General features: G+C 40.7%; 1 protein-coding gene across 21 annotated transcripts in view; it reads right to left on the bottom strand.

Moving 5' to 3' along the window:
* The window catches only part of mbnl1 (muscleblind-like splicing regulator 1), a 51,721-nt gene that overhangs the window by 17,850 nt on the left and 6,360 nt on the right, over positions 1–27,511 (bottom strand). For 5 of the 21 annotated variants that reach the window (XM_042497019.2, XM_088085410.1, XM_042497014.2 and 2 more), the window contains exons 1-2: positions 26,680–27,210; positions 17,809–18,783 (exon numbers count right to left, since the gene is read on the bottom strand). In XM_042497019.2, coding sequence (XP_042352953.1) covers positions 17,809–17,979 — 171 coding nt within the window. In that variant the 5' untranslated portion in view covers positions 17,980–18,783; positions 26,680–27,210. Of the gene's footprint in view, positions 1–17,808; positions 18,784–19,211; positions 19,389–25,617; positions 25,655–25,729; positions 25,986–26,176; positions 26,318–26,679; positions 27,332–27,511 lie in introns of those variants that run through there. The other 16 variants (XM_042497020.2, XM_042497015.2, XM_042497021.2 and 13 more) reach the window with 10 other exon arrangements.

The raw sequence follows: 27,511 nt of genomic DNA on the forward strand, positions 1-27,511 counted from the left end.
TTTGTCATTGCTTCGTGCTTATGCCAGAAATTAGGAAAACGACGAAGCGAGCAGCTTCAGAGCGATTCATCCACGTTGTTAGTTGATTCCCCAGTGTCAGTGCAGGGTGATGAGCAGAGAGCAGTTACATATTTGTCTTCATCATCCAAACTGTGTTTCTTGAATCATCCAAACTGTGTTTCAGGAATGTTCTTTTTTTTTCCACGTCAGCAGTGGTGGTAAGTAACTAAGTATATTTATTCAAGTACTATACTTAAACACAATTTTGAGGTACTTTTACATGAGTATTTCTTTTTTATGAAACTTAATACATTTAAAGTTTAAAGGGAAATACAGTGCTCTTTACTCCTCTACATTTGTTTGATAAAAATAGTTACTTTTTACAGAAAATACAATATACTTATATGACATGATGCAGCCTGTGCTTCATCCTACTGATAATGTACCCAGAATTTTACAAAGTATCTAAAACTGGCTACATGTTGAAGAACCAAACTGCTCTTACATGTATTTGTTATTGATGTACAGAGAAAAATATAAGAAAGGAGCCATATAGCATAATGGGTACTTTTACTTTTGACACTTAAGGTGCATTATGCAAATAATAGTGGTGTATTTTCAGTTAATTAACATTTTGAATTCAGGACTTTTACTTGCTATTGAGTATTCTTAGACTATGGTGATTCTACTTTACTTTAGTAAAAGCTCTGGGTACTTCTTATTTCAGAACTGCGAAGTTGGTGTCAAACTCGTGATGTCAGTAAGTATAAAGTCTGGAGCTGCTCCACAGACAGCGAGTGTGAGCCCAGTTTTGTGGACCCACAAAATTTGAAAAAAGTGAAGAAATTTGCTTTCTTTTTAATTTTTTTAAATACCAAAATGTTCCAAGTTGTGAAACATAAAATGAAGCAATATAATATTCCCCTGGGTGCTCTCACTGACATCCAGAAAATCTTTCCCAATTCATTGTCTGTGGAGAAGCTCATGAGTTCATATCAGGGGCAAGAGAAAAAAAAATCAATGGCATTGTGATATTTTGCGTGGCAATATTGTATCAATACAGAGAAGCCAAGTATCAATATTTTATTTTCGTACCCTACAAAACTAATAAAAATCTTATTTGATAAAGAAAAGTGTTAATAAAGTTGTTACCTAATCTGCAGTTGACAGAAGGTCATGAATCGCAATATATGTTGTCTCAAAATAAGGCTAAACATTTTTTATCACAATAATATTGTATCATGACCTAAGTATCGTGAGAATAGTATTGGATGACTCCCACCTCTACTTGATACCCTATGACATCACAAATTTGAGTTAGAATTGGGAGAGAATAGTTGATATTTACTTACATATTTGGACTGTTTTAGATCATCAGAATAACATGGATGATATTTGAAAATGGGTGAAGTTTCCCTATAAGCACACTATGCTGATATGATCATGCTGTTTTCCTAAGGGCCAAAATTCCAAAATGACAAAACAGAAAGATATTATATTTGATGATAACATTTCTCAGAAACTGTTTGTTTATAATTAAAATGACAACCAAAAAAACAGTACACTACAAATTACTGAACACATAATATTACATATAATAATAATCAATTGTTTCAGATCTCATTTTGTAAAACATTTTGCTTGCTTGTCATCATTACTTTATATAACAAAATTTTTGGATGATCAATTTAAAAAATGGAACTTTATACAATAACTTGATTTACTTCTTTTACAGATATTAAATAAATATCATTATTGATAAAAGTATTACACCTGAATTATTACCAAGGGCTTTAAACATGTAATGAGATATGTTGTTATGTTGCAAACCCTCTTTGCTCTACCACAAAGTGCGCCTTGCTTTTCTCAACATGCTCCAGCTGTGCAACTTAACCTCCCCTGCCCTCTTTAAGTTTGGTCCAGGCTGTGTTTTGTATTAACAGTGGGGTCTGTGCTCCTCCTGGTGAGATCAGACTTGCCAAACTCCAGGCCAAACGAGGAACAATAATCCCACTGGCTACCGTGCAGTCTGATTGAGGATAAGTTGTAATAACATGTCCCACCCTGATCGCTCTCTCTTCTAACCCTCTGCCTCTCACCCGTAGACACACACCCTGCTTTTGTGACTGTGCGAGATTTAAACAAACAATGAACCAATGTGTAAAGAATGCTGGGTGTGGCTGCATCCCATCCTTTTGCGGAGAAGAGATGAGGCATGCAGCAAGATGTATTAATGCGCATGTGTGTGTGAAAGAGAGGGAGAGTGAGTCAGTGGAAAGGTGAAGAAAAACTGGCTTCCAGTTAAGGGTTGGAGTAAAAAACATCCAATACACCAGAGGTTCCTAACCCTTTTGACTTAAAATCCCTCAGTACTGTTGGTTTATAATGCGCTGAATGGTTTAAGGCCAAAATAAATTTCTGATCTGCTGCTATGTTATGACCCGTCCAGACCTCTAAGGTCGTCTGGGACAGGTCTGTTTGTTGCCTTCAGAGTTAAAACCAAACATGGAGAGCGAATCTCGGATTGTTTTACTTGAATAATTTATAAAAGAGGTTAGGTTACTTAGCAATTCATAACACTCACAATTAACCAAAAATTAAAACAATTTTACAAAGCAGAAATCCAGAATTTTGCTATCTGATCCTATTAAATGTCTCATAACCCACAAGACCTATCTTATGGCTGTCAATCTAAATTTTCTATGTGCCTTTTTTCTAAATTTTCAGGGATGAAAAACTTGGGATTTCACTTTTGTTACACTACACAAGAGAAAAAAAATGCTTATCACAACAGTCTTTTCTTTGTCTCATCAAAAATAAACAATCTTCTCCACACCTAGGACAAATTAATAGCAAAGAATATATCAGCAGGAGTTCCTCTGCTGTGTTCATAGGCTTCTCAGAAGTGAGACAAGTCTGACAACAAGTAAAATTCCCAAAGGTGAGACTTTAATTTGATCCCTGAGACAAAATTCTAAAATTGTGCAGGCTCATTTATAAGCCAATAAAGTTTTCTTTTGGGGTGGACAGATATGCATGAATATGTAAATGCTTAAGTGTACATATGTATATGTGTATCTTACTGTTATCTCATGAGCAGATTATTTCAGACAAATAAAGATCTTATTTTAAGATCTTGAATTAGGATTGGGCTGAGACAAGCTCAATTTAAGAAGTATAAGAAAATGCTCAAAATCTCACTGATGTTAAATTGAGCTCAGTTATGTCTAGGAAACACAGGCTGGACAAAGAATCTTATTTTGAATTTTCCTTTCCAATGGGTAGTTAACAGCTAGTACATGTCTCTTTTATATTACTAATTTAAAACATTGCCACTGTATATGTATCCTGCATATCATAATGGTTGCCATATCTCTTAAAAATGCTGTAAAATATTTGTCATAATTTATCTGAGCCTTCTCTCCTCTTTTGTTTGTTGCCTTAGTGTTGTGGTGTGATGTTCTGGGGTGAGACTCAGTTGTGCTGGGCTGCGGTGTAAAGCTACACTGTTCTCTGCCCTGCGTTCCAGTGACTTCTGTCCAAACATACGCAAGAGATGAAAGCCCTTTCTCCTCGCACACACTGTGAATGAAGCTTTGTTTTGCTGGAGAGCAGCAGAGACCCAAAGGGCCAAGCCCGGTGGTTGGTGTCTTTGTCTACTGTGGGCTCAAATATAGCATTAAATACAAAACATATAATCTCTGTCAATATTCTGACATCATCCTTACATTGCACCGGAATTTCCGCATAGTCAGTGAAGTAGCATACTGGAAACAGCAGAGCAAGAAAACTCAGATGTGCCGGTGTGGTCTTATTGTTTGTATATTTGCAAGTATCGAGCCACCAAGAGCAAGGAGCAATTCACAATCAATAATGCCCTTTTACAGTAAAGTACAATTGATTTTCTTTTTGTTTTTAGCCACTTAATTCTGCATTAAATTAGCAGTAAAGTTTTTCAAGAAGGCGAAAAAGACATCTACGCAGTCTTATGCGATGCAGAGTTGTTTCTCGCTGTGGCTTGCATTTCTATATTGGACCATGAACGCACCTTCATACCCCTGTGATTATGTCTATATATCCCTCTGCTGGGACTCAGTGTACACTGTGATCCATGCTGCTCAGCTTAGTGGTCAGGGAGTTTATGCGACCAGTGGAGCTTATTGAAATATGGAGGAGGGTGAGGGGGGTGTGTGTGTGTTAATCTATGATAATAGTTACAGTATGCCCCGGTGACGCATTACCACCCTCACCAAACAACAACGGTAGAGAAAAGGATTATAGGCTACGACACACAGACCACACAGAGAGAGATAAGGTCGGCCAGATAAATACATGTTTGCATGGATGGAAAATGTGAGTGGATTTTCAAAGTTTTAGGAAATAATTTAAAGACATGTTGTGCAAACTGGAGTTGATTTTAAAGCCTAGACACGTACTGTATATGCTGCATTAGACACAGTGGCAGCCACACAAAGCTCAGTATTTATATAGACACAAACAGACACACACAGATACAAACACATACACACACACACACACACACACACACACACACACACACACACACAGAGCAATGAGTTATTCACACTTGAGAGGGTGTTGGTTCTCAGAAATGCCTCAGGTCAGATGTCACGTACACAGGAGCCCCGGATCCAAACTTAGACCTCTGTTTTTCTCCTGACATGCCCCCTGCTCTTTTTTCATGCCATCTCTCTCTACATCTCGTTGCACAACACGCTTTCATGTGACTTTATTTACGCTGCTTTTCCTCTGCAGTCTCTGTTCAATACAGCGGGGCTTCTTCTCCCGTAAGGGCTAACAAGGTTAGTTCCGTACTTTTCATTATCAGTAATAACACAGCAATCTCGCAGGTATTGATTTGAGCAGCAGCACTTTATGAAAGCCATCCAGTACTCGCTGTGTGAGTACGTGAGGAGGCCTGGGAACATTCATTAAATCATCTTTCGAGCTCTGCTTCCCAGTGGGAGAGAGAAAGAAGAGTCATTGCGCAGAAATCACAAGGTCCGGGCGGTGGCGAGGCGTCACTAACGACACTAAAGTTTCTGATATGACTGCAGTGAGCTCTTTTCTGAGTGTCTGTAGGCCTCAGCGGCTGAGGATCAAAGACTGACACGTGTCTTAATCAGCCATTTCAAACTTGAGGGATGAGTTATCTGGTGACTTGCGATACTAATGGTTAAACAGTGCTTATAGTGTCTTAGCAGAGCATCTACATCAGTCACAAATGTACTTTTATGATTCCCCACTCTGTAAAATCTGACAAGTAAATATACTATTAATCTTAATTAATGTTTACTTTAAGGTTGTATTCACACCTAATAGCCCGGGGACTCGATTCGATTGGGAGCGTGAAATTGCAACATTGTTGTGATTCAAGTTGGTTTGGTTTGCATTCACACTGCATTTTGTCAAACAAACCAAGAGGAGTAGACATGGGGTTCTGCTGACTGACGGGTGACTGTTGAGTGCACAGTTTTTGCGTTTGTCATCATGCATCATCAGGACCTGCATGGGGAAATCAAATTATGTGACTGAGAGAAGTTCATGCAGCACTTAAATGCTTATAGAGAGTTTATATTTATGTTCTTTGGTGTTGCAAAGAGCTCATAAAGAAACAATTGTAAGCATTATTATGCAGCTATTTTTAGACTGCACATCGATCACGTTATCAGGACCACTGTGGGTGCGTGATCATAATTGCTTTGTTGTTATGCTCACACATTAAAGACGACAAATCACAAAATTTAATGAACTCTGTATATATGTTCCACTACAGAAGAACTATAAAATGCATTTTTCATCAGTTGCTGTAGGCTCTACAGAGACACATGTCGGCATTACCTGCTGTGAGATCATTTATCAGGTCATTATATGGCCTCTGGGTGAATTCTGCAGTGACACTGATGACAGAGAGACCAGTTACACATTCCTGTCCTATTGTTGAACACAGGTATGTTTTAATAAGCTTAAATTTTGATTAACTTTGCCCTGAAGAGGCATCTGACTGTTTTAATAACTGATAATAATGTAAAAGTGCGCCCGCGCTGCTGCGCGTGCCTGTAGCAGCGGCGCTGGCCTTTGTCAGGATCAGCTATGAGATGCTGGAAATATTTCATGATCAGCAGATGGATTATTGATTCAGCTGTAGAAATCCTGCTAAAATCACATTTCTCCTATTATAAAGTCCTGCGGTTGGTTCGTTTTCATTCACACCACAAACGAACCGCACCAGGGTTCACTTGGAAGTGGACCAGAGTTCAACTGAGCTTTCATACCACCCCAAACGAACCGGACTATCCGAGGAAACTAACTCTGGTCAATTTACCAGAGACCAAAGACCAAACAGCTCAGGTGGGAATGTGACCTATAGTGCTAAGTTTACTTGAAATGTAGCTGAATGTCCTTAATTTTGTGAAGTTGTTGCAACTTAAAAATCACAAGTGGAGTTAGCTTGTTCTTTCTGAGTGTTAGCAACTTGAGTAAACCAAGTTAGTCTGACTTAACTTGATCATTACAATGAGAATTTTGCCAATGATGAAGTTAATCTGTGAGTTCTGTTTTCTAAAAATATTAAATAAAATATATATATATATATATATGACAGACTAGTTTGCAACCAGCAAAATACAGATATATAGAAAAGTAAACTTGGTTTACTTAAGTTGCTAAAACTTGAAGAGATTGATTTAATTCAAGTTTTAAGTTGCAAAGACTTCTAGAGTCACTACAAAGTCAAGTAAATATAATGGGGTTTTAAGTGAACCTACCAATTAGATATAAAGTAAACATTAATTAAGTATAATAGTTATATTTACTTACATCTTTCAAGGGAATCGGTTTCCTAGATATTTTTAAGTATATAATGAACTTGCCAGATTTTACAGTGCACCATAGAGATGTATATATATTAATGGTGTATTTACTGAAATCATTATAGATACATGCTTTAAAGTGAAGATTATACTACCATAAAAGTCCTGAATAGCTAAATCAATCAGGCAGACTTTGTCACAGAAGGATAAGAAAAAGAAGGGAAAATTTTCATATAAATCTGAAGAAACAAAGGCACAATAAAGAAAAATCCTTTGACCAAGATGAGAAACTTGTGCCGTATGCAATCCCCATCTTTCTCTTTAAGCAGACTACAGCCTTGTTTCCACCTCTTCGGAGCTGCAGCTTTGTGATGCATCTAAAAAACTTCAAAAGCTGAGAGAAAGTTTAGAGGCATGTCACTGCTCCTTTTCTCTTTTATAAGCCGTTCTTTGATCCCGGCCTTCTGTTCTCCCTCTATAACCCTCACCACTACCTCCATCATCTGCACAGGGCTCATTTCCTTCTCCGTGATGTGACACCTGGATTAAAAAAACACGGAAAAAAAAGTCTCTTCCATCAATGGCAGAGTAATAACCACCGGGCAGATGATTAATTCGGTTTGCAGCACTAACAGATTTAATCTGTCGTGTATTGTGCTAATCTGATTTCACAGACTGTAATCCTATCCACAGCTCTAATCCCACTGTCAACTGGCCTAATCCTGTTTCTGCGTGCGATTATCTCCGTCGAACTTGGCACTTGCACAAGCAGGATGCTTTCACTCTCTTTCTGACTCTTGCATATTGCCTTTTAAGAGAAGATTTTGCCTCACATTAAGTCGTCAAATTGATTCTCTCTTGAAAAGTAAGAAAAAAACTGACAGAGTGGGAATGATTCAATTCGTTTCTGAAGCTTGCTTCTTGTTCATAAAGTCTGTACCGGTGCTGATTTGCTAAGACAGGAATGATTCTTCTTTGTTCATTTCTATTCTATAACTGAGTGGCTGCAGGTCCTTAAAAAGTATTAAAATGACTTCAAATCAAACCCTGAAGATGTCTGGTGTTGGCGCTACAGGAGACATGATGGGGGAACAGACTTTGCCACAAAGTATAGTATATGTATATACTTTGTATAATGTTAGAGAAGCCACATTGCACATTACACACTGTGATATTTTGTCTTTATACATTGTGTATTGTTTTTATTTCTTTATCATATGAGCTGTAGATGTGTATGTTCTATGTTTAGATCTGTTCTCATCTGTCATCGTCTGTCGTGTTTGATTATGAATGTAGTTGCTGTATAAAGTAATTTCTGTAAGGATCAATGAAGTATCTGTCTAACACCTGTATGTGCACAGTGCCCCCTCTAATCATTTAGATCACAAAATGAGTCCGCATCATTACAATTGCTAGCCACCGTGCTCATTATTTTACTTTTTCTGTGCATACCACTCATCCAGGCAAGTAACTGGTAACTGGTATTGAAATGGTTTTAAAATTTTCAAATTTAGCTTCCTGTAGACACCTAATTGCTACTGCAAGTAAAATAACATACATGTACTTTATTTGTTTTCAATAAAAAAATCTGAGTCTGATAAAAAATAGTCTGCATTCCATATAACTGAAGTGAGAATAGCTACAGCAGTCAAAGCAATCTGACCAACATATCAGCCCAAAGTCCAGTCCAGAAGTCCAGACTTTTTAACAAGCAGTGGGTAAATGCAAGAGATGCTGATGCAAATGTTACTGTTTCTCATTATATATAGTAAGAGCAATATGATATGAATCTGGTGACAGTGTGAGTAACAGACAATGTGAGGATGCAGTGAGGTATGAGCAAGAGACTCCACCAGTCTATGCGTGTCACACAAAGCTAATAGGGCTAACACTAATTAGACCTCAGGTGGTGCCACTGTTTCAGGTCAAAAAACTAGGACACATAATGGTTCATGACTAGCCAAATAAATTTTGTGAGTGTGTTAATAATATGTTTACTGCACACTTGTTTCGTTCTCCTAGCTCAATTTCACATTAGAAAAACTTTACAAAATTGGTATGGTTTGCAATTTTATGGTTAGGGTGGCAATCAGAACAAAATGGGAAGAAATTGAACTCATTGCCTTGGGTTTGACAAGCCCAGACACTGTGATTCTGAGAAGGAATGCACTTAAAAAAAAAAAAAAAAAAAGCAAGAGACACATAGAGAGCAATTGAGCAAGCAAAAAACAGATGGACAGCTATCAACTACGCTTTTCCTCATTGCCTCATATTCTTGTGCCTTTCACCACCAGCAGGCATCTGTACTGCTTCTCTTTCACGTTTGGCATCAACATGAAGATAAAGGGGTAGGGTAAAGTTGACTGATGGACCTAACAGCTGGCGAGAGGGAGGAGCAGTGTGAAAAGGTGTTGAGAGAGCTGAGTCTAAGTGAGTGGCTGTGCCCTCAAGCTCGTTTTCTCCACTCTCACCTGTCTAATGGGAGGATAATGGCTGCGCTGACTGACTGACTATGTGACTGTAAAAGGTAATGAAAAAGTTGACAAAAGTAAGAAACAGAAAGACAGAGATCGGGATGGATAAAGGTAATTGGTAAAAGAGGTAATCTATACTAGTTATGATTAACATAGGAAATATCTGCAACTAAATCTATCCACTTTCAGAAATTATCTTTTTATACAGTATTTTTTGTTCATAAGAAAATAATTCATGCACATAATCTGGGGAAAGCATGTGTTTATCAGTGCTGTTAGCCACAAACAAACAATCAAGATAATGGCCTTTTTTTAAAAAACATGTATCTACTTTATTAAACAATGTAAGTGTGTTTGGCTGTGCTGTAAACTGAAACACTGTTTTCTCTTCTGTTGCATTTTGTAGAAAAGAGTGCTGCAGCATTACAATGCACTTAAATACTAAAGTCTTATTCCACATTGTCCGACAGCATCATATATTCTGTGGTGGCTTGTTCCTACTTTTTAATGAAGCTTTATGATGTTTACACTACGTAAAATTTTCAAACTACAAGTTTTTTATGGCAACACTATTTCAACAAATGAAAAATACATAGTATAAATGTAAATGGCTGCATTATTATTAAATACAAAATGTTATTTAACTCAGACTGCTGTAGCTCATATTAAAATTTTTTGTATCTCTGTGGGATTTTATTACAAAGTTGAGTAGGTCTGAACAATATTTGGCTGCACTGGAGTCAAAGTGCTGAAGAGAGAAATGTTTTTTTAATGCTTATGTCTGCAGGATAGAGCTAGCCAACCACATAGTCTAGCTTGAAATTAGTATGTCACAAGCATTTAAGATTTCATAGCTACTCCTATGTAAAAATTGGTTTAAAATTAAGCATGATTAGAGCTCATTCCTTTCTACAGTATAAGTGGATATAAAAAAAACAACTTTACCTTGATTGTGTATTATTTTGAATGAACATAAATGTATGCTCTAAAGTAGTTACCTGTCCAGTAGTTAATTATTGCTTGGAATTTTATTTTATACATTTTAGCCAATAAACTCCTGGACATGAATACACTGATATAAACAAGGGACATTATCAATACGTGTTGGTAATGGATGTGACTGCATGCACATGCAAGTTGTATGAGTTTTAGATTATGTAACACTGCAATCTCGGCTTTGATGTGTCAATATTTGTTAATTGGTGAAGCAAACAAACCCTCAGACTATGTGAGGCTTTATGGTATGTCTGTATGTTAGAGAGAGGGAGAGAAAGAGAGAGAGAGAGAGGGGCACGAGAGAATTCATCATTGTATCAGTGGTGTTATAAAGAGGCCCACTGTGATGAAGGGACAGGGACGGCTGACACTGAGAAGAAAAGACAGGCTGTTGTTGCTGATCTTCCGTCACATAAGCTCACAGAGAAGACGTGCAGCCAAACTGATCTGACAAGGATGCACACACCATGGAATGAGCAGACCAAAGAATGTCTCAGTGTATGTGTCTGTGAGTGACTGTGTGTAGGCCTGGATTAGACTGGTCCAAACACAAATCTCTCTAGCATGAAAGTGAGACAGACGTAAGAATAAACCCCTCAACACCAGGACACAGAGACGTAAAAGATCGTACTTACTGAAATACAAGCCCCCTGCAATGTGACTCAGCTCTTATCTAGTGAAACCTGCTCATTTTAATCAGCGGAGACTGAGCACAGCCAAACAGACGACACTGTGATATGAATAGCTCTCTTCTAGTAAAAGCTGAATGTTATGGATGACTGAATCCCAGCCTTGTTAATTTAAAGGAGGAGAATTCTTCATTGTGGATGTACCCACAGATATCCCATTAAAAATCCAATTAGGATAGAGATCCCGTGCACTGACTGCAGAGGAGAGAAGCCCATATGCATCCAGGAAAGTGTCTGTCTGAACTACAGCTTCACTGCAGCACCCTGACTTGAGATGAGTATGGTGCTATTGAAAACAAGCCTTGCTGATCACAGGTGTGACGAAACCTTCATTCTGAAAACACATTTGTCTTGGTCAGATTCTGTCTTGATTCTGACACTACAACACTGTGCACAGGTGTCCTATTTCCTTTTCTTCTCTCTCTGTTTTCTTTGGGCTTGTAACTTTTGGCAAGAAGCCAATGAAGCAAGCAATGTGAGGATCACACGTCTATGAGTGGCTTTTGAAATCACACACCCATCTGCGGCTTTTCTGTAGATAAACAGTGCAACTGGGTTATGTCTGAATGTGGCACAAAAGTATTTATTAAAGAACCCAAGGATCTGTTTATATCAAATACAGGAAATGGTTTAACATGTTAGATAATTACCTCTCAGGTTAATTCACACTTGTGTTTGCAATGATTTACACAGGGCTCCTATAGCTTAGGACAAATTAGATTTAAGCCTTTTTAAATGCTTCTTGGAATGAAATCTAAGACTTCTATTACAATAACTCAAACTTAAGAAAAGAAACATGAATTGATTGCTGATGTTAATTTCTTCAGGTTGGGGACAAGTTTGCCAAAATGCTTACTGTAATATAAACCATAACTTTTTTTGTCTCATCCTGGACAAGAAGATTTTTATTTTGATTTTTAATGGCATTTGTTAGCGAGTTTTCAATCTTGTGTTTCTCACTATGCACAATTCCCCACCTTGATTTCCAGCGCGCCATGTCTGAATAACTTTTCGGATAAAATACATCAAGTATTGTTTTTTTCATTACCCTAATCAGCTTGACGTTAATGAAAGAAGCACTAGGTAAATTCTTTAAAAAAATGAAGATATTACCAATTATTTTGAGATTTTACAATTCAACGTGAAAAAAATGACATGCATATTATAACAACATAGGCATTTCAAAAATACACTTTAAAGCAAAATTAAAATATATACTATACTATATAAATATATAATATACCAAGATCAGTTGTGGAATGTAACTTTTTTTCATTAACTCAAGAACAATTTTGAGGTATTGTACTTTACTTGAGTTTTTTCATCTTATGGAACTTTTACTTCACTACATTTTGGAGGCAAATATTGTACTTTTTCCTGCACTACATTTATTTTAATAACTTTTGAAAAATTTCATTATTCATACAAATTAAATAAATAATAAATTCTGATATATTATTATTGCTTAAACTACACAGTAGTATATAAAGTATTTAAAAATAACATCACAATTACCAGTTGCAACATATAAGGGACTGCATGATGAGTACTTTTACTTTTTTTTATTTTTATGCTAATACTTTTGCACTTTTACTTAAGTAAGGCTCTGTACATAAGACTTTTACTAAGAGCGGTATATTGGCACTATGGTATTGCTACTTTTGCTTAAGTAAAATATCAGAATACTTGTACTCCACCACTGACTGAGATAAATGAGAAACTTTAACTACTGTGCTGCTCTAGTTTTTATGAGTTCATCACTGGCCACAGAAATGGCAATAGTAGCCTGCACATGGTCATGTGCACTGTGTGACAGCATTGTCAAATACACATTAGCCTCCTGAACTCATAACCATATGCTTTCTCACACACACACACACACACACACACACACACACACACACACAAACACACACACACGCACACACATACACACACACACAGAACATGACGAGCTGATTTTACCACCCAGAGACTGGCTGAATAGCGTGTTTGAAATCCTAAAAAACACTGTCGACTAGCAACGCGGCTAATATTTACCCCACATGTCTGTCTGGCCAGCCACCTCTCAGCGCATGTGTGTGTGTGTGTTTAACCTGACTGTTCCATCTAACCACTGAACATAAACATGCTGTCAAAATATGGTCAGCAAAATGAGAGGAAAGACAGATAGAGACACAGACAGTGAGAGAGACAGAGCGATAGAGACAGAGAGAGATAAATAAGAGGTATTTACCCGCCCTCTGCTCTACAGGAATGTAATCTTGGCTCAGAATGGCGTGGTAACACAAAGAAACCCGCTGCAACAGCACTACTAATACAGATGCAACACTCACATGTGCACGCATGAACACTTGGTCTCTTTTTCTCAGACATGATGACAGTGGGTGTGTCAGGCTGGCAGGTACACAAAGTACAAGGTCTATGCCATGTATGTGCATTCAAACTATTCTCCATGGTTGATGGTTACCGCTCCTTTTTCATGACATTGGCAGCAGTGTTGGGGGTAAACAAGGACCTGCTGCTGCTCCTGGGTTCACACAAGGCAGCTCGAAGAAATAACTCCAGCCCCTACACTCACACCACATGGGTTTATGTGAGTGTGTGTGTGTGGGTATATGGGACTAACAGGGTGTAATGTGAACCACCATGCCCAGGGATGGGTGTGGCCTGAAGTAAATGAGGCAAAAACCAGACTGAGCGGGAAATCAAGTAGCTACCAAGATGGGAGGAGAATGAAAACAAGCAACGGCAGACTAGAATAGGCTTGCAAATGAAAATGGGATGGTACAGCACTTGAAATAAAGCTGACAGTTTACCTTTGTGTGGGTGGGGTGGAGCTGCAGTGTTACAGTTCATTTACTGTAGAGTACTCTATAATATTTCAGACTCATTCTAGTATAAACTAATGAGGGAGGCATTAGCTCGCTTGCTTCTGCAACCTGAGCTGACTATTATACGCCAATCTGATTAGGAATGCTTTATTGAAGCAAGCAGGGAACTCAAGTTATTACAACTACTGCCGTTAAAAGTAGGTTACTTCCTCAACACATCATGTTCGTTTTAAACTGTTCTTCCTGTAGTTTTGTCAGATGCAGCCCAGCTCAAAGGAGCATATGCTGCACCACACTTTTCCACCTGTCTCATCGGTTATTCTGTTTGCATTTATATTCGAGCAGATCCAAATATTTAGCCGTAAATATGAATCGTTTAAACAGATTTAGAATTAGCGTATCTTCCTTAACCTGTCTGCTTAGAAGTTAATCATTAATAGACAAAGTTACAAAGCTGACTTTAAATCAGGGAGTTCTGGCAGCCGCTATCCTTCTCCAAATATTTACCCCGCTTTGACATAGCTGAGCTGTCTGTGCTGCACCGACCAGATACACAGGCGATGGAAAGCACTGCGCTCTGAGGTTAAAGCCTAAGTTTAAGGCCAGTGAATACCCACACATGCATGTATATAATAAGTGCACAGAATAATGCATGCACATGCACATGCACATGCACACGCACACACACAAATTAGTTTAAATTCCTTGGCCTAGATTAAACTTGGTTCTGATTGATTGTCTTGCTCGGGGGTACATGATCCACATCTGATTACTGCCATGAACATCTTCCCATGAAAAATGGTGATTTAACTCTTTTTGCTATTTTTGTTACAAACATATTCCCAGCTCTAAGTCCCTCAGCATGGACTGTACAAGAGTGGCTTAGTGCAGGACACATGTATTTTTTGTGTGTGAGGCTATCTGTGTGTGTGTGTGTGTGTGTGTGTGTGCGCCATGTAAAAAGGAGGCCAGAGAAAAAGAAAAAGAGAGAGAGTGGCTGTTGGGGAAATGACTGGGTTTGGGTGTGACCTGCTCAGCTATGCACTGGTGATCATGTGAGACCTGTTCTAATTATACACTTCTCAAGAAGAAGGCCGATCCTCTCTCATGGGCAGAAAGTGTGTGAGTGTGTGTGTGTGTGTGTGTGTGTGTGTGTGTGTGTGTGTGTGTGTGTGTGTGTGTGTAGGGGGCGCAATACTAGTAATGGGGAGCGATGTGACTTCATGTAACACAACTAAATTGAAAATTTGTCCTATTTCAACCACTGAACCTGTGTGAAAGTAGAGTAGGACATGTGATTTTTTTCAACGTGTGGGTTTGCGGGTCTATGTAAGAGGAAAAACTCAACAATGTGGTAAATGTTCGTTTTTTAGGTCTTATCTTCTGGTGAATACATGCAACTAACAGCCTTCGCTTCTGATTTCCTCTATCCTCTTTTGCTCTCTCTTTCTGCTGCTGTTTCCACTGTGGGTTTCAGAGACCTGCTCTGTTTTTCATTACCAGTGGAAAAAATGGGGCGTACAGTTAAAAAAAGTATCACCCATCTCCATTAATACACAAGTCCTAGTGGAAAATGAGTCCAAACTACTAAAATAGGCCCCTTGGTTCCCTCAAAAAAACGACACATCTCTGCCAGCTACTTCTTTCCAGTAGTTGACCTTTACCTCAGCATGAATGGCAATTTAAACATACGTATCAAGAGCCTTCCGCCTGTTCATAAAAGCTCTACTGTGTTGTCAGTGAATGTCGACATGCGGCCACTCTATTGAACTGAGGGGTCCCTGACATCCAGATATTCAGACGAACATTTATGTTTCATTGTCTTACAGCTTGGGAATTGTAATTTTGGCCATCACTCCATTGGTTATTATAACATCTGAATTATTTTTTGACATTGAGGAACACTTCAACAAAGTCCGATGAGGAAATAAATGAACATTCAGGTGATTACAAATTGTAAACAAGCCAACAGATTAGATAGATTATATACTTCTTCATGAGGAGGTAAAGTCAAAAATGTATGTTACTTATTGCGCAGGAGAAGTTTTTGTAGGCCAATTGGTAACCTCTGGGGCACAAAAATAAATCCCTATGGACATCTACATTAACATGTCAAAGTTCACAGCCTGGAAGAAAAAACAGTTTTTGTCTCTGTTGCTAATTACACCACTTGTGACAACTTTGAGGGGGTTGATTTTGTATACAGCTTACCCATTTACATTTTATTAAGGCTTCAATGTACTCATGTTTAAGTGTGGGGCCGCTTTGAGTAACAGGCTGTCTGGGAGGCGTCACCATTGTCTATGCCTCAGATCTATCTTCACTCTTCCACAGCTCCACCCTCTTGCAAAATATGGTTATTTCTGGCTCCAAAAAAACAAGATGGTGATGGCCAAAATGACAAACTTGGCTTGAAAATGGGAGTTCACAAACGAGTGGGTGATGTCACAGTGGCTACGTCCATTATTTTTTACAGCCTATGTTGTGCACAAATCTATGATAAGAATGATAAAACAACGTTGAACTGGGAAGTGGGTCTACAAACCGTGATGGATGATCACAACAGATGGTCTGGTTAATAATTTCTCTGTTTTTGTTTTTTCTTCCCAGTAAGTTTGACTCATTTTTTTAAAATGTGTATGATCATCTGCTTGTGTCTCTTGGAAGATCTCAGGAGATTAGGGAGAATAATGGTAGCATTCTCCATCAATAAGAATGATGGCCAAAACTATAGAGATAGGACTCAAGAGTTAATATCAAGAATGACTTAATTTTGGCTTATAATTGGAAAATCACACACGGACACACTAAAAGGCGTTAGCACATTGTGAGGAAACTTGGGGAGAGTTCAGCCTGGGCTTGACAATGTTCCTCTGTCCACATCTGCCTATAAACACTGTTCTCTGAGTCGACTCACACACGCTGTCCTCATCATAACCCTGCCCTGTTCACACACTGCCAATGGCCACGAGTCACCAATGTCTGCAGGGGCAGAACACAAACAGCAATAATAAAAAAAATCACACAGCCAAACCTGTGTGGGTGTGTGTCAACGCTGGAAACTTTTGGGTTGAGGTCCACCCATCTCTAGAGATTTTGTGCTCCGATAAAAAGACAGATTGTGAAAGAGAGAGAGAATGAGAGAGTAAAAAATAGGTGTTTGCTTTTCTGCTTTCCTGCTGCTGCCTAAAAATGGAAAATTACTGCATACGATGCCCTAAATATGCCCCCAACTTTGCTCTAAAACACACACGCACAGACGCAGACACAGACACAGACACAGACACACACACACACACACACACACGCACAAACTCCCTCTAACTGCCCCTAGGCCTCTGCACAGGAAGTGGTTTGACTGGGTGAGATCTACATGATGACGCTATCGCCTCGTTTCTCTTTAGCTGTTGAAACGTGTTGTGCTCAGGGCATCCATATGTGTTTGTACATGTGACAGCCTATTCATCTGTGTTTTCCTGTTCAAACGCTGGCACACAGCAGCATTTTTCACTTCCAGAGGGACTGTGCTTATTTAGTAAATTCATGCAACAGTGTTTATGTACAGTGCAATCAGATGGAAATGCTACTGACTACATGACTGCTGAAGTGAGTGCAGTAAACACCACCAGCCAAAACACTTCAGCCTGTCCTAGAAAATTCCACAGAGCAGTGTTACAAATGCCTGACTTCTGCTTCCCGAATCTAAAAAGCTGCAACTCCCCCCTCCTCCTCCTCCTCTCTGTACCCTGGATCACATGTTCCAGTCACCTGACCAGAAATAGGTGGGACTGAGGAGAGCACATGCCGTGGCCAGATGGTGCACTCTGGCGTGATGTAGGCTGTAGACAACAGCTATTTCCAGTTTGTAACTCCATATATCCACTCAAACTGCCTGTCAGACTGAACGTGCTCTTATCTCTAGCCATCTGTTTGTCTGAGATCTGACCTCCATACTTCCTGTTCACCAATTCTCTTTTCTTACCTTGAGTGAGTCAAAGCAAGCGATGACACGTCCGTTGTCCACCTGACAGCTCTTGGCCGGGTGCGCAAACTTGCACTCTTGGTCCGAGCGCGAGCACGTGCCCCTCTGGAACTCCCTGCAAACCTCGAGCGTCAGCCACTTTGTGTCGCGGATGTGTGCCATGTTTGCCATGGCAACACGCTGGCAAAAGTTATTCCGAGCTGAAATCTGTTCAAGCTTGAATAAAGTACCTCTTGTGTGTTAATCCACAACTTTAAGGTCTTTTTCTTAAAATTCTGTTCTTGTTAAAGTCTGTGATATCTTTATGTGACTCTGAAATAAAACATTAAAAAAAAATCCTATTGATTGAGAGGGCTCCTTTTCCAAAGTGAAATGTTGCAGGACGAATGTTATTAGATAATTTTCCTGATCGGTCAACCACAGAGGAAGTGTTTATATCCAGGAGACGATAGCCTAACACTGAAGTTGCTGCTCTTGGCCTGACTTTGCTTGCCGAACATACAGCATTCACAAGCCAATGAGGCAAACAGGCGAACAGGTCAAACCGAGAGCCCTCTGGTTAGATGCGGTGAAGCAGGCAACAAAGGTGATAGTCTGGGTGTAGCCTGCTACAGGAAGGTTAAGGACACTGTGGACCGAGTGGAGGCTTAGAGGGTTGAAGGCGAAGGTTAAAGGCAAGGTGGGTGAGATGCTGCGTGAGTCTGGTGGTGTGTTGCGCTGCTGTGCTCAGTGGTGGAGGGCTGTTGGCAGCGGAGCTGTCTGGGGAGGAGAGCTGAGGCTGGAGCCCGGCTGTGTGGAGTGGATGGTGATGGTGGTGGATGGACGAGCAGGTTGGAGCGTAGGCTGCAAGGTGGCTGCTGTCCTTGTACTCGTGTTACCGTGGCAGCAAGCGAGCGAGGCAGGAAGCGGGGAGGGTGGAGCTTCAGCTGTAGAAGCAGGTCGAAGCTGCAGCAGACATCAGGGAAGGCACTTCCTCTAGGGGGCAGAGAGAGACAGAGAGGAGGGGAAAGAAAGATTAAAATGATGATCCAAATTCAAAGAAAACTTTCAGATGTATTTCTCTTTCATTCATTAGAGGTTCTAACCTGCACCATTTTTTAATCTGCTGCTAAACTATGCAGCTGTGGGAATGAAGAATATGTAAAAATGTCAGAAATGCAGGGGTGTCAGCTAAAACAAATAAAACGTTCACCCGCCCTGCGCTCTAAACACACATGGCACGCATACACGCTCACGCCACGCGCACACACACACACACACACACACACACACACACACACACACACACACACACACACACACACACACACACACACACACAGAAATGCACAAAGCAGCCATTCACAACTTTCCACCTCTTCTGGTCAACAGAGGAAAATCAGATCAAATCCTGTATTGCTTACAGTCGGGTACAGCAGGGCCGGCCATTGCAAGTGTGTTTAGAGGTGAAAGAAAGGAAGAGAGTGAAAGGAGAGGGGAAGTCGAGGCAGGGCAGGAGGGAGAAGAGGTTAGTCATTTCCCTTCTTGCGAAGCGGTGCGAGAGCGGGGACCAATGAGAGTTTGCAGAGTTGCAGCAACATTCTGGGCTGAGCGCCAGGTGAGAGCAGGGGGAGGAGCAAAGAGGAGGGTGACCTGAGTGCTGCTAGAGGAAGAGAAAGAGAGGGACAGGCTGAACTAATAACTCAGCTCACTATTTCCATGACTACCTCATTTATCATAAAACAAATAATACATTTATTTCAAACAGCCAACCTTTCATTAAAGATCCCAGATAGTATTATTCTCTTTGAAGCATTTTAAAATAAAAAGTACCATCATGATCACGTCAATGCTGCGATGATCTCACACAGACATGCCTGCTGTGATAATGTCATGTGTATTTCACTTGAAATGATGCAAAAGAGAGTGTTTTCTTTAAAAATATTTATCATTTTGGCAGCAGTTTCTATTTTGAATCCATTGTACATGGTTTGCTCTGGGAATTTGAACGATTGGGCTCCCGTGGGCCCAGCCAGCTCTTATCGCGCAGGCAGGGTAACTCACCACACCCTGTGTAGAGAAATCGCTTTTCCCAGAACAGCATGTGCACCTTCAGCAATGCTACAAAGCGCTTCTAACTTTACAGCACTGCAACACTGCAACACGCTATATCAGAGTCCTGCAGCAGTAGAGCCCAGGTCATGATGACCCAGCAACATGGCTATATGTTACAGAGTAAGGGGAGGAAACAGCTTGCTTTCACCTTGAATGACCCCTACGCTAGCAAAAGTAGCATTACTGCTACAAATGACCTTTGGAGTGTGAGCATAATCTTAACACAAACACTACAACAGCCACAATACACACACACAGGCACACACATAGCAAATGATTTTCAATATCCCACACAAATACTAAAATAAATGAACTTTTTGATTAAATTCAAACAGAAAAGATGTATCACCTCACTGCTAAATATTTTCAAATGATAGATAACACTATATTAAATTCTGCAGTTTTTTTTTTAATAAGACACACTTTACAATATTTTCATGCCAATAGATATTTTTATAACGTGAAATAGATTAAATATTTTCTACTGGAATTTAATTCTGTAATTCTATCTTCATTGCTGTGAAAATGACACGTCAGCCAAAAATGCGTAACCCTGTATGCCCGAGAGGACCTGTGTTTTTAATATCATATAACGCTGACTCTATTTATTGCTACAGTCTGATAGGGCTGATTGCGGCACACTTTTACTACCTAAATATATTTTGTAGTAAGTTCAAGTGAGATCAAATCTGAACTCCTCAGACTGAACTCTAGCCACCTAGACATGGAATAAAGAGGCAGAATAGAGATATCTATTATAAAATATTTTTAAATTGAAGGTGCCGGGGACTGTCTTCAATCAAATGACAGAATGTGATGACTTGATGCATGAAAACGCCCCCTGCGTTCCGTCTGGCTGCCTAATCTGTTTCTATGGTTTCTATTCGAGTCAGATATCAACGAGAGAGACGATGTAGTGCGGTGTAAGACAGTGCCAGAGTGGTAATGAGCGCTCATTATGATCCATCATGTCTGGACATGGGTGTCCTTCCTCTATTGATTTCTTCATCTCTATGGTCTTTCTTGTCAGTATGCCACTCCCTCTATCTAATTCCACTTTAACTGGTGGTGCTCTTTGTCTCCGAGGCATCCATTTCAAATAGATGGCTGTTTAATACGATCTACTTCTCTAACCACAGAATTTATACTGTTTCAACCAGTGGATCAGACTCTACTTCCTGCTTTTTCTACCCTCCCCAACTCCATCCATGCCTCCACCTTTGTGCTCCCAATGTGACTGTCTGACTTGCGTTCTCCTCCAGCATCCTCAGCAGCACTCTCTCAGACTCCAAGGTCTTGGAAGCTGGTGCAAGGTCAACCACCATGGAGGAAGGGAAGATGGCGAGAGAGAGAGAGACAGACAGAGAGAGAGAGAGAGAGAGAGAGAAAGACCATATGCTCCGTATCACCCTTTAGAACACGTGGCAAAAACACTACATGGCTGCAAGGAGAGGAAGTGTGTGTGTTTTCAATAGCATCGCGTCACCATCAGCTCATGTGATACCAGCATATGCCTCAATGCCACAAACAGTTTCTGACATGAAAGGCAAGCCTTCCCCATCTTTTACTTTCTATTGGTAATGAGTCACAAAACAAATCTGTTCTAAACGAGTCAAAGACACTGTTGAAACATAGACTGTGATGGATGGCGCTCAGATATGTGGGTTTTTCTTGAACACACAGAGCTGTTTTGTTTTTAGGGCATGTCTCAACTGATTGGAAAGGTTACAGCAATCAAAGCAACATGCTTGTTGCTAACCTGGGCTGGTCTTGAACTTGTCATTGTGACTAAGTGCATGAGACAAGAGGGAGTGGTTCATAGTCATGGTGAGACGTCCTGAAAAATGGCACATTATTAGTCTAGTTTAGCATAGCTTAACACCACAGGTCACGAGATACTGGAGGCTCTATTTTGCATAATCGCATATGAAATACTAAACTGCCTCAGTATAACTGGAGATTACGCTGGAGCAAAATGCTACTTATTATATTCCAACATCTGCTATGACAACCTCACTAACAAACCATAGCTCCCTCCCATTTTTCCCATTTTCAGCTTTGACTGCAGAGAAAGAGGCGTCCGTCACTTTATGTATGCTGCCATTCGGTAAAAGAAGTGGTTTCAGCATATTGACAGAGGTGGAGTCAGGGTGACAGTGTGCTGAGACAGGTCATCTCAGTAGAGGACACCGGAGGAAATGCAACACCCCAAGCCTTGCTCCTGCTGCTCCATGTGCTCAGAATATAGCATGTCAATATTGCCCTTGGTGACCTTTACGTACACACATACACACTGGTGCATATATGGACACGTGAGAGTGTTCTCCTCGCTGTCTCTTGATCTTTTTAATTCTGGTACACATACTGAGAGGCTGAGGGGCCGCTACTCTATCCACAGTAGCTACTCAATACCGCATACCGTACATCTCTGAGTAGCATGCATTTCTTTTGGGGATGCTACCTTTCATGTTGGTTGAGAGATTATGCCCAGGTAGGTCTGAATAAAATAAGTATAAGGTCTAGGGCAAAGGCGCATTACATTAAAAAGAAATGATGAATACACTATTAATCTGTACTTTTTTTCCTAAGTTTAGTTTGCTGTGCGTAGAGGCTCTAGACAAAAAGAGGATGCTCTACAGAATGTTGCAAAAATAAAATCTCTGTCATTTCTTGCAAATTTGAGTATCATATTGTTGGCACTATGAAGAACTGGAGTGTAAACTTAAAGTACCATTATAATTCAATTCAATAATAATTATTTGTACAACAATACAATATTTGCTCATATCTTAAAGTCTACAGTGATTCAATTTCAATTCGAGTAATTTCGGGCCTGCTATCGATATGAGACATATCAGTAAATATCCTCATTGTCTTTTTCTTTGCTGCTTATAATTGTCTGCCTGGTACTAGTTCGCTAGCACTGTTTGAATGTGCTTCAATGCAAATGCTGACACAGACGTTCCGTGGGAATTTCAAAATAAAGGCATATCTCGATGAATTGTTACATCTCTACAAACGACCTTCTTACTGCATCAGTATCAAGTCGTCATCTCCTCTCAGCCATTAGTTTAACTGACCTATTTGTCATCAGGTTAAAAAAACGTGGTTCTGAAAGTGAGTCTCAGGCTAAGAACGCACCAAAAACAATGCCCATTGATTCCTCTGAGCGCAAACCTCTGGGGACAATTAGATCTCTTGTTTAGTATACATGGACAGAGCTACACACACACAAACACACACACACACACACACACACACACACACACACACAAGAAACACAAATGCAGACCTATACAAATACACAGACCTCTATGCATCCTGACAGAGGGTATTCTTAAGCTGAGTGAATATCTGACTGTGTATGCAACACTGCATCTTTGTATGTATGTGTGTGAGTGTGTGTGTGTGTGTGTGTGTGTGTGTGTGAGGATGTGGTGAAGTCAACGGACAGTGAGGATAATGGCTGGCCTTATGGTTTAATGAGTGGCTCATTGGCTCACATTTATGTTATCTGTGTCAATGTGCTGAGAACATAGACACAGTGATTTCCACATATATGGGCAGATAACAAATTTAAGAAAAACCCAAATGAATGGGGGGAAGGATACAGCAAACACAAAGGGTGAATGGTTTGATTGAATACTAAAATAATACTAGTCATGTGCAATAACTTTAGCAGTCACCTGTTGAACATATTTGAGAGATTTTGGACAGGTTTAGTAGAGGAGGGAATATCTTTTGGAGGAATTTAGGCTCATCCCTCCAGGAGAGTTCAGAGATGTGTAAGATATATGCCATATTTTGTTGAAGCTATTCTGGTAGATCATTGTGAACTTTACTAAGTTGCTGTTTATGTTGTTTGCGTTCCCTTATATTTGCATATATAGCTGTATTTATAGCTAGCCAGTTGTTATCCCATATGCAGACATGAATATAAAAAGCTGGAAAGGAGAACAATGTTATTGTAAACATAAATGCTGTGTCTTTTCTAAGCACATCATTGCAGTTTTCTGTGACTACTTTGTAATTTGAGGTAACGTAGCATGAATTGTTCATCTCAAAACACACTTGCATATGCCTCAGACTGAAATGTCTGAAAAGGTTTTCTTTTTAGGATAACAGCTTTGCACCCATCTAACTGTCATGTTTAACATTTGCATACACACAGAGCAAAATCTTTTTTATTCCTGAGCAAACGCCACAGTGACTAATCATGTATTCCGCATGCATGATTAGACATGCTGGTTTAGCTTCTTTATCAGTATATTACATGCAAACATACTTCAACAGTGACCAATTTTATCTTCTGCACTAGTTATAATTTCAATTTAGTCAGATGTTTTCATGGAGGAGAGGCTAGCTAATGTACCCACATCCACTGGCTCATGTTGGGGCCTGCTTCTAATATAATGAAGCAAACAGAACCAGCGCAGTCACAGTGATAGAAAAAAGGGAAGCAACGTATCTAGAACAGGACTGTGAGTGAGAGAATATGACAATTGGGGCAGGCGTGTGTTATTAAATGTTACAGCCATCTATCTCTGCTTCAGAGATAGAGAGGTTTACGATGTAGAGGCTGTAAGCAGGAGCTGATGCAACTGGGGTTAAGAAAAACAAGGAGGGGCTAGTGTTGACATGTGTACCTCTGGACAGAAAAACAAAAAAACAACCAGACACTTATTAGTAACTCCACGAACAGCAGCTTCGACATGCTGCTTGCCCTGCCTATTATCACTGCTGTGTGGTTCAGATACAGGTGGACTGGCTTTGTTTGCTCTATACTGCAATATCTGATAAACAATTAATACTTGCTTCATGGAAAGAATGAAAATAGGTGAATGTCGGGGCAAGTTAACGGTTCACATGTGTCTCTGATAGTTGTTGAAGTCAATGCATTTTAGGTTAGCTAGGAGTTAGGTTAAGTGGAAAGTGTCATGTGTCAAACTGTTGCTCAGAGGGGTTGAAATGTGGTCATAACACAGAGGGAACATACAGAGAAGCTCTCGTGTAATAAAGGCTTAACCTGTCAGTGCAGATTCAGCCATGCACGTAATCCTGTCTGTAGGGCAGATCCTAGATCATAGGTAGCACTCAAACATCCAGAGCAATTTGCACCTGAGTTCACACACACATCTACGATTTTACAAAGAGAGAGCAAAGTCATCTTTGACATTTTTAGCCATAATATTCACAATGACAACAGCACGTTCCTCAGGCATCTGCTAGACAGAAATTGATAGTCTACCAGCAGCGGAGCTACCGTGGGGACTTCAGAAAGTCTCGACAATGCAATCTGCCACACATCTGTCTGTGTTGCGCATGCTTGCGTGTGTGTGCATACTTGTGTGTGTGCTACTGTCTGAGCCACCCTGAATCCCTCTAAGTCACAACAACAACATTCCTCATCATCGCCCCAACCACGGACACACCACCGAGAGGAAACCCAGAGAGGTAAGGGGGAGGAGGAGGAGGAGGAGGGCAGAGGTGGTGAGGAGAGGGACAAAGACGGGAGAGAAGGGAGACTAAAGTTTAAAGCTCTGAAGATCCTCTGGCCTTCAGATACAGTATTTTACTAGAATTATGACGTGCTGTTATTGAGACAATTTTTGGACTCTCCAAAGCAATGAATGTCTGAGAAAACCTTTGAAATGATTGTTTCTGACAAACAGCCAGATATCATCGCACATAAGACAACACTTTTAGTCCATTTACCTTAGAATGATCCACACAGACAAACTTTACTTAACTCCTGAAAGAAAGAAAAACATTACAGCTCAATCTCACATTATCTCCTAAAGCCTTAATAAAGTACGAAACTACTTACTTTCACTCCAGTTTAAACATCGACAAGTAAAATCCCTCCATTTACTGAGTCTCCTTCTCCCTGTCTCTCTTGCTCTTGCCCCTCTTTCCTTCTGTCTTCAACTTTCTTCCTCTCTCAGTTACTCCCCCTCTGTCAGACGCATGAAAACACTCAGTCACACACACACATACACACTAACGCACACACTCCCACAGACAGAGTCACCCTCTCACACACTCTCTCCTCCCGCGACCCGGAATGTTTGGCAAGATCCAACTGTACTGAAATACTGTGCTCGCCATATAAGGTAGCAGCAGCTTCACATGTCACACGTAATTTACATGTGGCGGGGCGGGAGTTTGCCTTACACAGCACACACACGCAGAGGCACACACATGTAAAACCATGCTTCCCCCTTTAGGCTGACGCAGCAAGGGGGGGAAGAGGTAAAAGAGAATCAAATTTTACCATTCGCCTTGTTAACCAAGCCCTGCAGGATAACTTCCAACATGTCCAATGTTGAGTCAGACGGAGGGAATGAAAGCTGAGTGGGCGATCTATTGATCCTCTCCACTGCTTCCTGGAACAACCGTGGCCCTCCAAACACACATACACACACACATGCGCGTACACACACCAGCAAATTTTCTTGCTAACTAGCGCTACCCTCAGGAAGTAGCTATTGTGTGACTATCTGCTTTGAGCCAAGAATGTGTCTTACTGTGTCTGTGTGTGTACGTGCATGTGTCTCTATCTATAAAACAAGCCGTAACAAAACGGTGTTAACCCTGTGGCCCACATACTGAACACACACACACACGGCAGACACCAAGGCAAACAATTCCCATATCTCTACCTATGCTCTACTGCACAGGCGCTTACTTTGGAAAGTACAGACTGCAGCACACACAGGAGGAAAGATCTAGATAAACCAATGAGACAAGGAGGAGGGTTATGATCCGAGCTCTTACCTCTCACATTGCTCTCCAGTTTGTGTGTGTGTGTGTTTGCTTCCGCGTGTCGATTGACTCTGTGTTTATGCGTGTGTTCAGACAGGCCGCGACAGCAGACCCCCAGGCACCGGCTGGACCATTCTCAGGCAGGCAGGCAGAGCGCAGCAAGGCAGAGCGACTGGCAGAAGACAGGCAAGCGAGTGAGCGAGTGAATCAGCAGCGAATGAGTGGAGGAGCTGTGCAGAGCCGAGCACCAGAGTGAGAGAGAGAGAGAGAGAGAGAGAGAGAGAGAGAGAGAGAGAGAGAGAGAGAGAGAGAGAGAGAGAGAGAGAGAGAGAGAGAGGAGGAGTGTTTGTCTGTGTGATTGTGTGTGTGTGTGTGTGTGTGTGTGTGTGAGTGTGTGTGTACGTTGCAGCGTTGGCTGTGTGCGCTAGTGTCTCCCCTCCCCTGCCTCTTGAAGTGGCTGAGCTGGGCTGTGCGGAGCTGTGCTGAGACGGGCTGGGCTGTGTCTCTACTGACTCCCCAGCCTCTGGATCGTCTGTCTGCTGCCCGAGGAAAGTGGTGCTCACTGGGTGGCAGTAGCAACAGCTGTAGAGGAGGAGGAGGAGGAGGAAGAAGAAGAGGAGGAGGAGGGAGCTCCTGACTGCACTGGGCATACAGATCCTGCAGTCCCCTCTCCCTCCCTCTCTTGCTTGCTAAAGGCTGGCCACGCCCCCCTTAAAACAACACCAGGAAGTGCTGGTTCAGTTACAGCAACACTGCCCTTGCCTTTCCAGTGGAGCTGAGGACAGAGAGAGGGAAAAGAGAGGGAGGAAGGAAACGTGGGGAAAGCACAGCAAGGAGATAAAGA

Source organism: Plectropomus leopardus, chromosome 12 (genome assembly GCF_026936395.1).
Source record: "Plectropomus leopardus strain MGB_pleo_1.0 chromosome 12, ASM2693639v1, whole genome shotgun sequence".
NCBI lineage: Eukaryota > Metazoa > Chordata > Actinopteri > Perciformes > Serranidae > Plectropomus > Plectropomus leopardus.